Here is a 17,702-nt window from a genome sequence, read left to right as displayed (position 1 = left end):
CCCTGGACTACCAATCCAGTGCCACCTCTTTCCGTAGACCGTCCCTCCCTGTGGTCTATTTGGAGTTTCCCAAAGGCAACATTCTCTCTAAGTTTTCCTTTCTACCCTCAGGGGCTCCATTTTAGCACCAACTCAACCATCACCCGCTCCAACTTGCCAGGCACCTCCTTGCTTCTAGCACCCAAATTAAAATGCACCCAGGGATCACCTTCTTTGCTACTTCCTCATGGCCCCAGGCCACACCCAAGGCAGAACCCATTACTTAGCCTTTGTGCTACCACAGCTTGTATGTATAGTATAGCACACATCATTTAATTACACACCCTCTCTCCTACATGACAGGACACTCCTGGAGGACAAGACGTCTGTCAACTTGTAGCTCAGCAAACTGCTTAGGGCCTGGCACGAAGAATGTATTCAATAAACTCAAGCTGAATGATGATACATTTATCGAGCACTTATAGGCCAGGCATAGTTCCAAATGCTTTGTGACAAAACTGTATTTTGTTAGTTACTTCTGACAATAAACCTTTGAGGTAGAGACTATGGTATTCCCCATTTTATACATGAGGTAACTAAGGTAGGGAAGTCAAGCATCTTCCCAAGGTAACATAGCTAGTAAGTGGGAGAAGTAGGGTTCTGACTCAGGCAATCCAAGTCTAGAACCTATGTCACTATCAGAAGACAAACATATCATTACCAGGTATTTCTGTTAAGTGACTTGGAAAAGACTTTTTTTAAATTGCCTGATGTCACAATATCATTCTACCACCAACAACTACCTCAGCACACTAGTATTAAGATTGAAACAGGCCTAGGATACTAAGGCTGTTTCAATAAGTATCTAGGATAATATGATAATATAAAAAGAAACAATGGAAAGTAGTGGAGACAGGTTCTAAAGAAATGCCAATAATTTCAAGGACTCAACATTCCATCCATTTCAAGCTATAAGAATGAAAACCTGCTTAAATTGTTTCAGGGCCATGGGATCAAAGCCCATGCACACCCACCAGTCTGGGTAAAAACTCCCTCTAACAGCTCTCCCAGGAGCATGGTAACCAACCCAGGCCCGCATCACTGGCCATGTGTCTCCTCCACAGAAAAGTAAAAGGTAGCTAGTTGGTCCCCAAATGGGCTGCTTTCCTCTCTCTGGAGCCAGAAAGCTTTTCTTGTTGGGATTTATAAGTTGCTCAGGGGCAGGGGTGAGAAGTTGCCTGGCATGAGGGAGAATGCAGCACGATACTCCAATGGACCCTCAGGCAAGTCCCGTAACCTGATGCAGTGAATGTGCCAATACCTCTGGGCAAGATGGGCAAGGCCCTTCTCTGGCTGCAGCGAGCACCTGGCCTGCTATTCCTCCTCTATGTTCCCACACACATCATGCTGCCATGCTACCCTTCCAGGAAATACTTGCCACCTGGGCTCTGAATACAGCACATGCTCTGTAAGGCTGCCAAAAAAGACTCCAGAAGGGAATACCAATTGCACGTTTGAAGTGAGCCCCAATATTTCCACTCAATGACTTTTGGCAGCTGAAATGAAAATCAGTGGCCAGTAGTGGTCTGAGATAGTCATGGAGGTCTGTTATAGCAAGGTGTTCACAGAGTAGGATTCAAGAGGGGTTGGGGTAGGGGAGCAGGCAGACAGACAAATTTTCTTTTCCTTAATAATGTGGTTAAATTGACTATAAATCCAGTCATGCACACCATGATGTTTCAGTCAACAACAAGTCCCTCAAGATTATAATACCATGTTTTTACTGTACCATTTCTATGTTTAGATATACAAATATTATTGTGTTACAGTTGCCCACAGTCAGTATTCAGTACAGGAACACGTTGCATGGGTTTGTAGCCTAGGAACAAGAGGCTATTCGATACAGCGTAGGTGTGCAGCAGGCTGTACCATCTAGGTTTGTGTAAGTACAGTCTATGATGTTTGCACAATGATCAAATTGCCTAACAATGCATTTCTCAGAACTTATCCCCATCATTAAGTGACGCATGACTGTATATTCCTCCTTTTCTCAAATCTGATTTGAAATAATTTATGAAGTTAATAAACGATAAGATCCAAAAAAGAAGGGGCAAAAATATGCTGATCGTAAGGGTTTATACAATCACTGTGATTGTGTAACACTTGGCTTTGAGCTTCCTGGCAGCCGGGACAAAAAGAAACAATCTCCATCTGTCAGGTTTAAGCATCTTCTGGGAGACAGACATTGTCTCAGAAATAAGGAAGCCCCTCAGGACTCCTAAGGGAGCTCACAGAATGAGGAATTTGGAAAAGAAAAGGTGGTGAAACCGAGAAAGGAGGAAGAGAGGGGGTACTAAGGTAAGGGTTTCTGAGTCCAGTTTGTCTTCAAGAGGCTGCCTCTGCAGGGCACATGGAGTCATTCTAGCCTTCTAAACTTCTGAAGTGTTTCCAGAACACAGAAAGCTCCTATGATGACATTACACAACCTCAGAGTGGGCAAGGAGAAGGTGTCAGGAGACCAAACGTCAGCCTGACTTGTGCTCCTGCCCACACCCATGCCGCCTCCAGGCCAGCCTGCCTGCCAAGTGAGGCGCCTGCCCTGCTTCTCTGTCCATTTGTCCTCTTCCCTCTGTTTAAAGACCTGTCCCTTTTGCCCTATTTCTCAAATGGCTCTCTCACTTCCAAGGGGGCTGTTTACACATTTGTGAGTCATTTCCCACTTCCCTTTTCTTTTCAAGCTCTATGTGGACCTATCTACTGCTACATTGGAGTAAATCACTGATAAATGGTCCAGAAGGCTGTGGTGGTTGCAATTGTTCAGATGTTACACTTGGAATAATTATTTCAAAGCTGAAAGCGGTAAAGTTACCGCTTGAGGGAGAACATAAGGTGTTTTTTTAAATATATATATATATAAAATTATATATATATAATATATATGTATTTTAAACTAGTAATGATAACAAACCAAAGTGATACACAATGCATACATTGCTTATAGCCTTTGGATATAAACTGTTCTGAAAAAGTATGTGCAACATGAATTCTTGAGATATAAAACATTATAATCCCATTAGGGAACTCCTTAGAACTCTGCAGTGACCACTTTCTAAAAAAAGACTCCTTTGCAATATTAATAAGGAACGCCTAACTTATCTGCTTATGACCTAGGCTTCCACCTCTGCTCCTTGGAATCCTAGGGTGTCCCAACAGCGCCTTAGGAGCTCCTACTTCTGCAGCCCCACTTCTTTGTTTTGCATACTGGGTTTTAGATGAGATATGAGCACATGAGATATCATGTGCTGGGGATGGGGAGAGGCAGATGGTAGCATGAAGACCCTAAAACAAGGCACATCTGTAGAACATGCTTTCAGTTGCTTCCCTTACTAATGGTAGATATTTGACAAATTCTTCATTTTGGGGGCCAGTTTTCTTTGGGGCTACCAGCAAAATACACCTCTGGGAAGCTAACTGTTGTTTAGGATACAGTCTGTGCCTCTCACTGCTTTGGGATTGGAAGCTGGCAACACACCACAGTGAAAATCATGCTCTCCTGCATCCACTGCAAGGGCCAGCTGGCCAAGGTCCCTGGAGAGGCTGCACGCTTCAGTGCGGTGGGTAAAGAACCCATGTATGTGAGGGCAGCAGGAATGCCAGGGCAGAAGCCTCCCCTCTCACTGCCTAACATCCAGTTCCCTGTTTTCACATGCCTTCCAGAAACCAAAGACCTTCACACACACTCTTTCCAACCCTGATTCTCCATCAGCTCCAGACTATCTACTGCCCATCTAGCATCTCCACTTGCACATAATATAGTGGCAGTCTGACTAGAACATAAGTCTTGATTTCTCCTCCAAAATCAATAACGGGCACCAGTGCTCCCCAAGATGCTCTAGCTAAGACTATGGAAGTTACACCCTCCAATCTCTCTGCATTCTGTCAGTTCTGAACCACATTCTCAGGCCTGGCCTGAGAGGGAAATGTGAGGGAAATGTGGCAGCTCTAAAGCATTTGAATACCCAGGGCCCTGCCCTCAGACCAATTATAGTAGTCCCTGGGGGTGGGGACCAGCCATCAGTACGTTTAAACAGCTCTCCAAGAGATGGTACAGGCAGGCTTGAAAACTAGTAGCTTAAAACAAACTCCAAATCCAACAGCTTCTCTCTGGTTTCACTGCTCTTACTTTGGTCCGAGCCACCACCATGTCTTGCCCGGACCACTGCAATACCTCTAGTCCCCCTGCTTCTACTTGTAACACCTTGAATCTCCATTGCAAGCACAATGCAAATCAGATCACACCCTGTCTCTCTGAAGGCTCCTGACTGCACTTAGAATAAAATCCAAAGTTCTCAAGAGGCCTACCAGGCCCTGCACAATCTGGCCTCTGAGGCCCTCTTCACCTCTTCTAATCACTCTTACCCCCAGCTACCATGTTTTGATCACCCCAGTCCTAGTCCTATTTCTCAGATGTGCTGAGCATGTTTCTGTCTCTGGCCCTTTGAATCTACTCTTTTCTCTACCCTTGGATCTTCATTTGCCTGGCTTGTAACCCTGTGTCATTCAGGTTAGCTCAAAAGGCACCACCTCAGAGATGGTGCCTTAGACCATCTCGATCTAAAGTAGTCCCCCTTTGCCCCAGAGAGTCAACAGCACATCATCCTGGTCACTTTGTCTTATTGTCTTTAAAGCACTTATCACTTTCCAAAATACCCTGTTCAATCATGTCCTTACTACCTGACCCCGTCACTACAAAGTGAGCTTCACAAGGGCAGGAATTTGCATCTGTCTTGCTCATAACTGTAGCCATTGCTCAGAAAGCAATCTCTCACAGAACGGGCACTCAGGAAACATGGCCATTCATTTTATTCCCGCACCAGTGCCACTCCTCCTCACTACTGCCAGAGTGAGACTTGTAAAATGACAGTGTTTAAAATGTGCTGAAAATCCTTAGGGGCCCTAAACTGCCCCTCATCATCCAACTCCTATCCTCCTCCTTAGGTACCTCACCCACGTCACCAACCTAAATTCATTCTCTTCCTAAGTTCCCGCCACTCCTGGTGCCTAGAGGAGCCACGCTCCTGCATTCCTATGTCTCTGCAAGCGGCTCCCTCTGCCTGCCTTCCTGTCCTCAATGTCCACTGCTTGGACAAGAGCTGGTTTGGCATTGCTTCCTCCAAGCAGTCACCTCTATAGATTGATTAATCTCCCCACCCTTGTTCTCCCACAGCAATCCATGTTTCTTTCTGCCACAACCTTCATCACACAGGTTTATCGTCACCTGTCTTTTCTAGACAGAGAGCATCTTGAGGGTAAGAACAATATCTGGGGCTTGGTAGACAGTAAACTATGAACTGAGAGAAGCAATGTCTTTTACTTCTGCATCCCCAATAGCAATGGTATCATAAACATTTCTGAATAAATCCTTAACTTATTTTCAGCATGACCATATAGATGCTGCTGGGAAAACTCTTTCATATCCTTGTGTTTGGGGACACTTAGGATTATACCCATATACATGGTTTCCCTCAGGTGATGGCTGTCCCGCATGCAGTGCTAAATACTAGGCCAACAGGCCCCTGCCTGCCAGTGTGTTTGATCTCCCTAAGGCATGCGCATGAAGAGAGATGCTGTCTGGACTAGTGGCTGACATGTAATTGAGTTGGGAAAGCTGCTTTCCTTTGGGATGGATTAATAATAATCCACCACCTGAACCGGCAGGAAATGGAGCCCTTTGAGACAAGAACTAGCTCAGGCCCATCATTATCATCACTACCTCACTGTCCCTGGGGCTCACAGAAACAAAATCTGTATGGTCAGTGTCTAGTAGCAGTGCTTTCCCTCTCTTAATTTAAACACACACGTCCCACGTACTGAAACAAGCCACAGAAGGTCTTTATCAAATAATGTATTCTCTTGCTTTTCCCGTACAAGAAAAGGAACAGAACAGAGGGTTTAATACCAGGGTGCACAAACATTCAATAGCCACGTGCGCAGCTTGGTATATTCAGCTAAGTCATTGAGCAGAACACTACTGCTTTACCCACAGATATTCACCAAGAGGCACTTGCTGCGGCCTGAAACAGGCTTGTCCAGCTTTTCAGGAAAAGACGCACCTCGCCCAAGCAAAGTGAAGGCCATTTCCGTGCAGGTTCCTGGAATTGGATGTGGCTTTAATTTGAAGTCCACCTAGCTCCAGCACTGTCTTCACTGGGAAGCCCCATCCTGACCCAACCCTCCAGCATGCTTTCTGCTCTGATCATCTGGTCCCAGTCTTCAAGGTTATCTGTGTCTTCTTAACCAGAGGCCAGGTTTCCCCTAGACCAAACCCCTCCCACAGCAGGCCCAATGAATGCATATATCCATGTACTTATAGTATCACTTAACCAAGACAGATGGGCTGTGGTACAGGTGTTGACCCCTCTTCCCCAGTCAGAATTCCACAGAACTCTGAACAAGGCAGAGGTCTACTTCCTCACCCTCCCCTGGCGCTCCTATTCTCCAAATTCCCAAGGTCCAGGGGGAGCATGCAGGCTATGGCCATGCCAGAGCCAGAGGAGGAGAGTGTGGGCTGGTCAAAACAAGCCCAGACATACTCACGGGGTCCGTCAGCATGGCCCGGCAGTGGGAGGCCAGGGCCAAGAAGGCCAGCAGGTTGAACACAATTCCGTTGATGATGCTATACACGTAGTCTCGAGATGGAATCAGCATGACAAAGAGGACCACAAACTCTGCATAGAGGACCAGAAACCAGGTAACGATGGCACAGGCGATGCCACAGCCGTCACGGATAAACCACATGGTTCCCACAGGACCAGGGTAGGGGGGTGGGACACACTTCTCCGGTTGGAGGTATTCTGGTTTCCGCTCAATGTCTCGGAAGTGGTGGGTGGGGATAAGCATCATAAGCTATTCTGTCCATACTGGCATCTGAAAGAGAGAGGAAAGAATCCAGAAACTTGGTGTTGTCTTATCATTAAGGAGGTTTGACAAAATTACTCCCAAAGTGAGTTGTGATTACCTATCTGCAAACCCCTATGTGCAAAGCCACCTAATCACCTTGTTCATTTAAAACATGAGTCCTCTTCCCTGCTTCTGAGAGTCAATTTAGCCTTCTTGAAACAGGGCCTTCACATGACAGATAATAAAAAGGGAGCCTCTAAAGGGTAAATGCCTTGCCCAACGTCAGCCAGAGCAGAAGCAGCGGACACAGCCAATTTATGTTTTTTGTTTTTTGAGACTAGGTGGGGTCTCACTCTGTCACTCAGGCTGGAGTGCAGTGGCACTATTTTAGGTCAATGCAGCCTTGACCTCCCACCTCAGGCTCAAGCGATCCTCCCACCTCAACCTCCCAAGTACCTGGAACTACAGGAATGCACCACCACACCTGGCTAATTTTTAGGTTTTTTTTGTAGAGATGGGGTTTCGCCATGTTGCCCAGGCTGATCTCAAACTCCTGAGCTCAAGTTATCCGCCCACCTCGGCCTCCCAAAGTGCTGGGATTACAGGCATGAGCCACGGCACCCGGCCCAGCCTGGCAATTTAGAGGTAGCACTAGAACCTAGGTCTCCTTGTTATTAGATATCTACTGGGTGGACAGTGCCTCAGTAGATATGTTCAAATTTTGACTTAAAAGGAGAGGCAGAGAGAAGGGGAGCGAGCTCAAAGATGTTTTCCTACCACCTGGCTGTGGGGTGCTTCATATGCCTTTGTTTCCTCACCTGTGAAAACATCTACATTCCAGCCCTGGCCACCTCCTCCCAGGACTGCTGGTATGAGGGTTGAGGGAACTGGTGGAAGAGCTTGTGATGAACGATATAGATCACAACACTCTGTACACCTCACAGGCTATGCACATGTATTTTCTCTAGGAAACACATCCATTTCTTCAGAAACAAGTGCTGAGCAAAGCACCCTTTCTCTCTAGAAGCTGCAATTCAAGTCTCTGGAGACAGCAATGAAATAACCAAGAATCAATGACTAATGTCTATCCATAGCATGTGCTGCAAGACACAGAAAGCATAGATTTCCCTTCTCTTCTTCTTTACCTTACCCTCTCTGGCCTGTTGCACCACCAACCAGGTTTCTCAGTTAGAAACTGCGATGGCTCAAGCGCCCCACCAGATGTAGGTGCCATGGAAAAGCCACCCATAGCACAGGCTACAACACAGGCAGGGAATATCTCTGTCTTTTGAGAACTCAAGTAACTACACAGCAGAAGAAATCACTCAAAAGCAGCACTGGCCATGTATGCTTCCTAAGACTATGGCTCTGAAGGGCAAAGGCAGGCTTTCAGTATTGTTATGAATAGTAAGGACATGTCCAAAAAGTTAGGAGGGCAGACCAGTAACTACTATTCAAAATGACAGACATTCTAGAGTCGCAAGTTGCACAGACTAATAATGAAGAATAAGGACAGGGCCACTCCTCTCAAGGTGGCAGAGAATTAATGGCTGAAAGGCAGTTAAATATGCTATTACATATTTGCCCAAAGGAACATCGACTCAACAAATACAGTCACTATCACAGTGACAAGAAGTCATGACACATAGAGATAGAATAACCATCTTGGTCGGGGGCGGTGGCTCACGCCTGTAATCCCAGCACTTTGGGAGGCCGAGGCAGGCGGATCATGAGGTCAGGAGATTGAGACCATCCTGGCTAACATGGTGAAACCCTGTCTCTACTAAAAATACAAAAAATTAGCCAGGTGTGGTGGTGGGCGCCTGTGGTCCCAGCTACTCGGGAGGCTGAGGCAAGAGAATGGCGTGAACCCGGGAGGCGGAGCTTGCAGTGAGCTGAGATCATGCCACTGTACTCCAGCCTGGGTGACAGTGCGAGACTCTGTCTTAAAAAAATAATAATAAATAACCATCTTAAGTATAGTAAAAGTCTTGGTTCCTGGTGGTCCATCAACCAAAATTTTCTAACAGCAATCCTGTGCTCTCCAGAGGACAGTGGCAATGTAGTCCTGCCAGAGACAACCTAAATGCATTAAAAGATGCAGGCCCCCCTTCTGAAGCACCAAACAGGGCAGCAGAAGATCAGAGATCAGGGATGTCTGGGACCTGACCTGTGCCCAGCAAATTCTAAAATTACAAACTCTGTTCAAGGAAAACCAAAGAAAAGAAAAGCTGATATCACACAATGATTCAAAAGCTGACTGAAGCTCCACATTTTGACAACCTCCAGTTGCAAGCGTTCTTTTGGTGTTTCCTACTGCCATACAGATTTATATTTATATCACCTGTGTTCTCACAATTACTATTTAAGCTCAAAACCAATAATGTTTTGTTGGACCACAGCCACATCATTTGATTATAAATTGTCTCTGGCTGCTTTTGTACTACAATGGCAAGAGTTAAGTAGCTGTAACACACATGCCCTAGATATTTACTCTCCAGCTCTTTAAAGAAAAGTTTGCTGACACCTGGTTCTAAGCAGTTGTTGGCTATCAAATAAATAACAGATCCTGCTTCCCTGGCAGAACAGCTTGGTGTGATGGAGATAGGTAGTTACAACTCACTGTCCCACCCACATCTGTGACGGCAAAACCTCTTGTCATCTGCAGCCTGTGGGCCACCTCCCCATAACCTGTACACTCTATCAAACTGTTCTTTATCATAAACAGTATGGCTTTCATAAATGGATAATCACTGAAAATAAATTTTAGAGCAATTCTCCTTAGGTACTTCCAGTGATTACATTATATTCACAGAATATTCAGAGTGGTTGCATTCTATCCTTTGACAACTCCTCATTCTTGATTGTATTTATGACAATGATTTGATTAAACAAGAATTATGTTTCATGTGCATGGTTTTGTTGAGGAATAAGCCCTTCCACACAAGTAACTTCCCAGATAAATGTGACTTGTTTCCAAGCAGAAACACACTTTAACCATTTGGATGGTTAAGATGGAAATCTTAAAACAGAAAGGGAGGGAGAGAGAGAAGGAAGAAAGGGAGGGAGGGAAGGAGGGAGGTAGGGAGGGAAGGCTATTATAACTGTTTGTGCCTTAAGCACAATAATCAATCATTTCTTATTTAGATTTATTTAGAGTTATTACCAGGAACATCACCTACTGGAGTGTGTTAGGTAACGATGTCCTCAGGGCTACTGAAATTCACTGGGTCTCAGCTTCACATCAACTGGCTTGCTCAGACTGTTATAACTGCCATTCTGGCATCTCTGTATATGATCCTTTGTCTTCCTCCTCCACTCCTGCCTACTCATTTGTGTGTCTATGGTCACCAATCATCCCCACACATCCTCTATTTACTACTGCTAATTGGCTGTGGGCTAGAAAAGCGAATAAACTAGTCTTGTTAGATTTATTTGCAAAAGGGTAGTCATTTTGGGTAATAGGCCTTCAGGGAACAACTGCTAAGCTCTTCACCACATAGTCCTTGAGGGGAGGAGGCCCTCCCTTATTGGCCCAGTAACTGGCACAGAGTAGCCACTTAATACACGTGTTGATTAAATGAATGCATGAGCTTTGCGATCCCAGCCTCTTAGAGGCATTGTCTGCTTACTTTCAGGACTGTGACCATATTCTGGATGGTGCAGTGTGTGTCAAGTAGGACCATGAGGTAAGTGGACTGACTCTTACTCAAGTAACCAGAATGTTCTCTCCTCAAACCACGTGGGACCAAAGAGTGTACAGAAGAGCTCTGTTTTCCCATGACCCTCACTGGTGAGTAAGAACCTGTGATCGAGGAAAGGACCAAGCCAAAGGTGTACCTGGCAGGGCCAGACACCAAGTTCGGACCTGAAGGGCACATTCCACACTTAGAATTTCAAAATATCCCAATCAAAACCAAGAAAGGCATACTGCTACAAAAAGGTTGCTTAATCCCCAGACCTCCTAAAAGCAACAAAAGTAGCTTTCAAATAAGGATTTGTTCCTTAAATTAGCCAACTGAAAATCTGAGAAATATGGCCAAACAAAAACAAAAACAAAAACCATGAAACAAACTGTATATGTTCCCTTTATCCTGCCCCTAACAAAAACAAAAAAGGCAAATATAGACCCCCTTTTCCTTTTCTATTTTGAATTAGAGAAACTCCAATCCTTAGGGTTGAGCAGTAGACCTTTGCCAAGGACCCACCTCCCTACAAGTGTCCTTACTTCCAAGGAGCTCTGGGACAGGGCCCCAAAGATGGGCCCTAAACCCCAAACATGGGCCCTAAACCCCAAACCACCCCTGTCAGCACATGCTCTCAGAGGGGCAGCCTCCTCTAGTTCCCCCTCCCTGTCTCCTTCACCCCGGCCCCTTGCCCTGTTTGCTCTTTAAAAACTCCTCTCTTTATTCAGTTCAACTCAAAGACATTCATGGAGCAGTCACTAAATGCAAGGAGCTGTGCAGGGAGCTCACATATGAGGGATGATGTGGACAATAATCTGTGTGTGCTGCCCTGCTCAGGCCCTGCCAGTTCCCTCCCCCAGCTCCCAACCTAATAACACTAGTCTTACTTGCTTTTTTCCTACTAACCTGCAAGTTCCATTTTATTTAGCTCTGTAGCCTAGTGTTTGGTATATGTGCTCAAATCAATAGTTCCTGAGTGACTGGTCACATATATCAAACAGACACACCCACAATAATGCTAACACTTAGGTGACTAATGAATAGTACAAAAAAGGGGCAAACAGTACCAGAAAAACCCAAACACCACAAGCAACAAAAACCCCAACAATCATAAGTGAAATAAATAGACTTTCCATGGCAAGGACTTCTGAAGGGGTTGGCTCTGAGCAGCGCCTGGAGCCAGGTGAAGCATACTGCTTACAAAACGGCAAGGGGGACCGGGTAGGCCTGGCAGGAAAATTGGTGGTAGTAGTGGGGAACGGGAGGGGCAGGATGTCCAGGGCTCTGTGTGTGTGTCTGTGGACACATGCAAGCTTTGTAGGGAACAGAGGAGGTGATTGGAGATGAGGCTTTATAGGTAGGAGAAAGTTGTGTTTTAGAAAGTTTTTAAATTTCATCATGAGATGGGATTTCATCCTGAAAGGTACTGGTGAGCCATAAAGTTTCTGAGGAAAGTTGTGTGGGAACAGTACTCGTGCCGTGGTTAGGCCACTCTGGAAGTGACAGGCAAGACAGATGAGAGGTCTGAGTCCAGAGGCCGATGAGTCCAGAGGCCGACAAGTCCAGGGAGGCACAAGGGCAACAGGCCTGAGTCTCATTTTGGTATTAGGTTTTCTGTTCCTCTAAGTGGCTAATAGTTTTCCAAGGAAGATCTAGAACAATGATCATTTTGTAATTTGAATTATAGTAATTTATATTGAAGTTTTTTGGCTAAGGGTTTTATAGCATGAAAAAGAGTTAACGCCCCCATATATTAGTATTCCATGTTCAAAGTAATTATTCTTTTCACCTGATAGAAGAGTTCACTGAAGCCCAGAAAGACAAAGGAACTAAGCCTGGGAAGGGGCAAGGAAGGGTAAGGAAGTCACAGGAGAAATGGATCCACAGGTCCAGAGGTGTTCTGGAGTTCCCTAGTGCCAGCAATCCTGATAAGATGTGGCATCAAAATGATTATCTGAGCTCTGTGGGGGGCAGTGTATGGGAAGTCAAAGGAAATCAGCTAGTATTCCTTCATAGAATTCTAGAAACCAAAACCAAGAAATGCCTGAAATTAGTGCTATTCTAAAAGCAACAACAAAAACTGCTTCTGGTCCAGAGAATTGCCTCCAGATCCATATATGACAAACGTGCTTCATTACACCTGATCACAAGTGTGCTCTTTCACTAACCCACACTGACAGACACAAATATATTCAGTGAAGTGGAGTCTGCGGCTCCATGAGCCCCAGGGACTGGGTTGCTGGGTCAGCCTTGAGGTACACCACTTATGCCTCAATCCCCATGCTGTCTCTCCATGGTAGGCAGCTCAAAGGGTTTGAACATGGTGGTGCTAATGCCAAGCTCTTGGGCCCCATCCCACTGTGGCACTTCATCGGGTTGGCCAGGATGAACTGGCCTGGCCAAGTGTTGACTGCTAGTGATGGGCAGAATCCAGCTACAACATTTGTTGAGTGAGGAGCAAATCCCTACAAATATTTATCATGTGGCAAAAAAACCCAAAACAAAACCCTGACCTATAGTCCATGCTTTATGGACGGGGTCAAAGCATGACTGTCACATCAAACATAGAAGTTCTCTACTCAATGTATTAATGCCACTGTTCTCAGTCCAGCAAGTGTCCCAAGGACCCCCATCCTCTCAGATTGCCAACAAGTCCTATTCGCCTGCTTTCATAAGACAAGATCCTACACTAAAGTCATGGAGCAGTTCTGCCAGATCTAAAACCAAATCTTTGGAAGCACCTCAAAGTACTTTGTGAGGATTACTTTTCTGAAACACCACATCCACCCACATTCTCACATCCACCCGAACATTCATGCACTCGTGAACAGCATACATCTTGAGATGGCATAAAGTAGCATCAACAAAGGGCAATTAACTCAACCATTGGAGCCTGTATGAAATAGCTGTATACAGACTGGTTTAACAAACTCAAAATCAGGTGCAATGATCTCCCCTTGGCTTAGAGATAAGAATTATCTAAACCTTTAACACGAAAATTGAGGGATTAAACTTTCTGGGTCCCTACAAGTAGGAACTATAAAATTGAAACTCAATTTCATCAGCTTCTTAGCAGATGTCATGAACATCAGCAAAATAGTAGAAACTCTAAAATAGGATGCTTTTGGCTTAAGCCAAAATTTGTTTCAAGTGAATATGTGACATTTTAATGAATCTAGTATTATGCTAGACTGCTGTTGAGGGCTGGTCTGATATCCTCTTGAACTTGTCCTAAACACTGAATTCTCACCTAAACTAATTCTTACCACAGTTAAATAGTTCAGTCTACCCTTAAACAATCACTTAAAATGTCCACTGAAAGAGGGTAGCATTTTTTCTGATATGCCTGTAACTCTCAGCTGAAATCCACCCTAATCAATATAACATTAACCTTCTATGGTTTAAATCGTACAGTCTTAAAAACATGGTGTTTGTTTCTTTTAGAACTTCTCACATTTTAGAGTGATAGTCTTTAAGTATTCACAAGCAAGCCCTGCAACCTCAAAGATCAAATAAATGATCTTTGCTTTAGAAGCTTTAGAAACAAAACTGGTCAAGTAGAAAATTAATTCACCTGCACTACAATTACCTTAATTTGTGTAAGGATCCAAAAGGATTATAAATTTTATGCCCACTTTTTAGATGAGTCTCAGAAAACAAAGAACGAACCATGAATCACTATGTTTGAAATACTTCATTAAAAAATAGGATGAGTCACTAAACTTTTTCAAAAAGGTAAGGGTGTGGTATGAAGCCTAACAGAAGAAAGGTGCCTTATCTTCTGCAGCACACCCTGCTAGCCAAGGAAAGTGTCCAGACAGGCAGAGCGAGCTGGCCTGTTTTATAAGATCTTTACTACCAACAAGTCTACACTGTTTCTCTCTCTACAGCAGGGGCTGTCTCCCTCTGCCTGCCTTTTGTCTCTGTCATACTCAGCCTTCATACTTAGCCTTCAACAAAAAACAAATGGAAAAAAAAAAGTAAAATACTTTACCTCCAAGCCAAACCTCACACATATTACAGTTCATTGAGGAAACCAGGAAGTGATCAGTAAACTGAAATTTCCTTCTTGCCTCATAACTGACCACCTTCTTACAAAACCCATTCATGCACACACTCAGACTCCTACCAATGTCCTTCATTTCAGAAAACAGTCTGGGATTTGGAGAGCTCATGGAGGCTGACAGTTCTTCTACTTACTATAATTATTTTATTACAATTGGCTATTTTACCAACTCCTGGCTTTACTGATCTACTAAAAAAGAATATGCACCTGAACCAGGTGCAGTGGTTCACATCTGCAATCCCAACCCTTTAGGAGGCTGAGGCAAGAGGATCACCGGAGCCTAGGAGTTAGAGACCAGCCTGGCCAACATAGTGAGACCCTGTTTCTATAATTTTTTTTTTAATTGGGAAAAAAAGACACACCCATGTATAGCGTGACATAATAAATGCCACAAACACTGGAGATCTGTAGAAGACACCACTCATTTGGGTAACACGTTCTACTTTCCCTTTTCATAGCTGTCATTTATACATTGCAATGAACAGAAAAATTGAGACAACTTTAAAACAAGACCACTTGTAAGAGTAACTGGTTAAAAACATCAGAATTTTAGAGCTGGGAGAAATATTAAAGACCACGTGGTAGATTTTAGTCAAATTTTCCTGTTTCACAAATGTGAAAATTTAAGTCCTTTTGACATTTTGTCGAAAACTTATGTTTTAGGCAAAACATGCAGTTTGTAAGCCAGCGGGAGCATCTTCATAAAGGCAACAATAAATGACTACTCCAGCTACCCAATGAACACTCGTCGATGACAGTGACACTCTCATGGTTTGTGAACTCCTTTGTAATCCAGTGCATGATCTCATTTGACAATGAACTGCCTTCTGGCCTCTGTGAGGGTAGGCTCTAGTTTTGCTTGATTGTTGCCACAGAGTGGGATATGCTGAATGTAGGGTGGGGCCCTGATTCTTTCCTGACCCTCATTGAAGGTGTCACCCCTGCCTCCATCCGGGCACCGGGCTGCTTGCTACACATGCCTCTCCCTATTTGATTCTCACATCTACTCTGTTTTGCAGGTATAAATGCCCACTTCCCATCCCGCTTTTAGAAATGAGAAAACTGAAGCATGCCTACATTCATACCTCCAGGAAGTGGTGGAGACAGGATGTACTTCCAAAGTCTGCTCTTGCCCCAGAGCCTGCTTTCACTACTTACTACAACAATTAAATTTTGTCTAATAACTAGAAAATAAAAAGGGGAGGAGTATTGATGTTTCCATCAGTGACCTTGGGTTACTTCCAGTTTGGCTATCTTGTCCACACATTGTTATGCAGAGGTGGCATTATCAGGTGGGCTGCATGCAGTGTTTCCATCAGTGACCTTGGGTTACTTACGGTTTGGCTATCTTGTCCACACATTGTTATGCAGAGGTGGCATTATCAGGTGGGCTGCATGCAGTGTTTCCATCAGTGACCTTGGGTTACTTACGGTTTGGCTATCTTGTCCACACATTGTTATGCAGAGGTGGCATTATCAGGTGGGCTGCATGCAGGGTTTCTATCAGTGACCTTGGGTTACTTATGGTTTGGCTATCTTGCCCACACATGGTTATGCAGAGGTGGCATTATCGGGTGGTGCTCACAGGCCACAGGCCTGAACATAAGCATTTTGGGCTCTAAGGTGGGGCCCTGACTGAATACCAGCCAACATTTAGAATACTAATCCTGTCCTAACCTAGGAGGCAGGAAAGCCGTGAAGCCTCAGCCAGAAGAGTCATCCTAGGATTGAATCCCTAAAATCTGCTTTGGCTGGGAAATACTTCCTGTGGTGCCAAGTAACAGAATGCTGCTTTTTGTGAGAAAAAAGCGCCCCCCCCACCCCATGCTAGGTAGAGACCAATCGGCAAAGGTTCCCACCTGAGGATGTTGAGAATGGCACCTGGGCCCACGTTGTGTCATGTGCAGCCACACAGCCACTGTGACATCACTTAGGCCAGAGCTTGGATGTTTTTAGGGACTAAAAGCAAAAGTGCTTAAAGAAATCTGAAAGACTAGCTAGGAAGGGAGAGAACCAGTTATTGCAACTGTATGAGGTACTAGGGATCAAAAAGGGGAGCCATTTGACTTTCAGGAATCTGCTGATATCACTTATTCCAGGCACTGTAAGTGGCAATGCAAGAGCAGAGCCCTGACAGAACCTGGGACCACAGAAAGAAGGCTGTAATGGGCTCTGAGAGAGAGAACACAGCCCCTACTTACCTGGTGAGGGGCTCTCCTGCCATTCACCAGAAGGCTTTGGAAATAGGTGGGAGGCTAGTGCTAAAGGGAATGAAGACTGGGCTTGGAATCAAGAGGCCAGAGTTTACTCCCAATCCTGCCACTCGCTAACCTCACAATCTTGATCTCAGGCAAGACAATTACCATTCTGGGCCTCAGTTTCCTCATTTGATAAAACAAAGGGGAAGATCACGCTGACTGCTAAGGCCCCTTGCAGGGCTGAGATTCTATGAGTCCCCTGTTCTCAGGAGCAAATTCAACATTTTCTTTGTTAATATCTTGGATTTTACTTTTTTTTTTTTTTTTTTTTAACCAAAAGCTTCCCTTAACCTCTTTTCCTGATTTGCTAATATTCAAAAAGCAGCCCACTAGTAACTATCCCTCTTAGCAATTTCCTGAGCATGGTTAGTTTTTTCAATCAAGTACAGCATACAATTACGACTTCCTTTTGTTCATTTAATTCTTTTTCAGAGTGAAAAAAGCACTAGCAAAATATATCAAGTATAACAAAGTGGTAAATGAAAGAAGTTTTAAAAACTCCAAGTTAAACATGGCCATTTTTCAATATTCAAATATGTGCCTATCCAGGATCCATTCTGAGTTTTAAAACGTGGCAAGATACTCACTTGAGGGCAAAATGAGACTTAGGTAAACTGCCTTGTTCAAAGTCATAAAGCAAGTTAATAGCAAAGCCCAAATCTTTGGAATAAGATGCCGGGAAGTCTTTCCACTATAGATTGTTATCTTCCTAACCAACCTGTCTTTCTAGATTCTCTGCTACTATTTCTTGGTCTATTTCTTAAAGTCTTCACATACCGAAGACTTTACTGCAACAGGACTGTGGCCAGAACT

General features: G+C 44.4%; 1 protein-coding gene across 9 annotated transcripts in view; it reads right to left on the bottom strand.

Moving 5' to 3' along the window:
- Window positions 1-17,702, bottom strand: part of ZDHHC3 (zinc finger DHHC-type palmitoyltransferase 3) — a 60,284-nt gene that overhangs the window by 37,525 nt on the left and 5,057 nt on the right. For 4 of the 9 annotated variants that reach the window (XM_009200985.2, XM_009200987.2, XM_009200988.2 and 1 more), the window contains exons 2-3: window positions 6,573-6,906; window positions 6,034-6,131 (exon numbers count right to left, since the gene is read on the bottom strand). In XM_009200985.2, coding sequence (XP_009199249.1) covers window positions 6,034-6,131; window positions 6,573-6,882 — 408 coding nt within the window. In that variant the 5' untranslated portion in view covers window positions 6,883-6,906. Of the gene's footprint in view, window positions 1-6,033; window positions 6,132-6,572; window positions 6,907-16,490; window positions 16,516-17,702 lie in introns of those variants that run through there. The other 5 variants (XM_009200989.3, XM_003894562.3, XM_009200994.2 and 2 more) reach the window with 2 other exon arrangements.

Source organism: Papio anubis, chromosome 2 (assembly GCF_008728515.1).
Source record: "Papio anubis isolate 15944 chromosome 2, Panubis1.0, whole genome shotgun sequence".
NCBI lineage: Eukaryota > Metazoa > Chordata > Mammalia > Primates > Cercopithecidae > Papio > Papio anubis.
The sequence above is the reverse complement of the archived record's forward strand: the minus strand, read 5'-3'. Positions and strand labels throughout refer to the sequence as shown.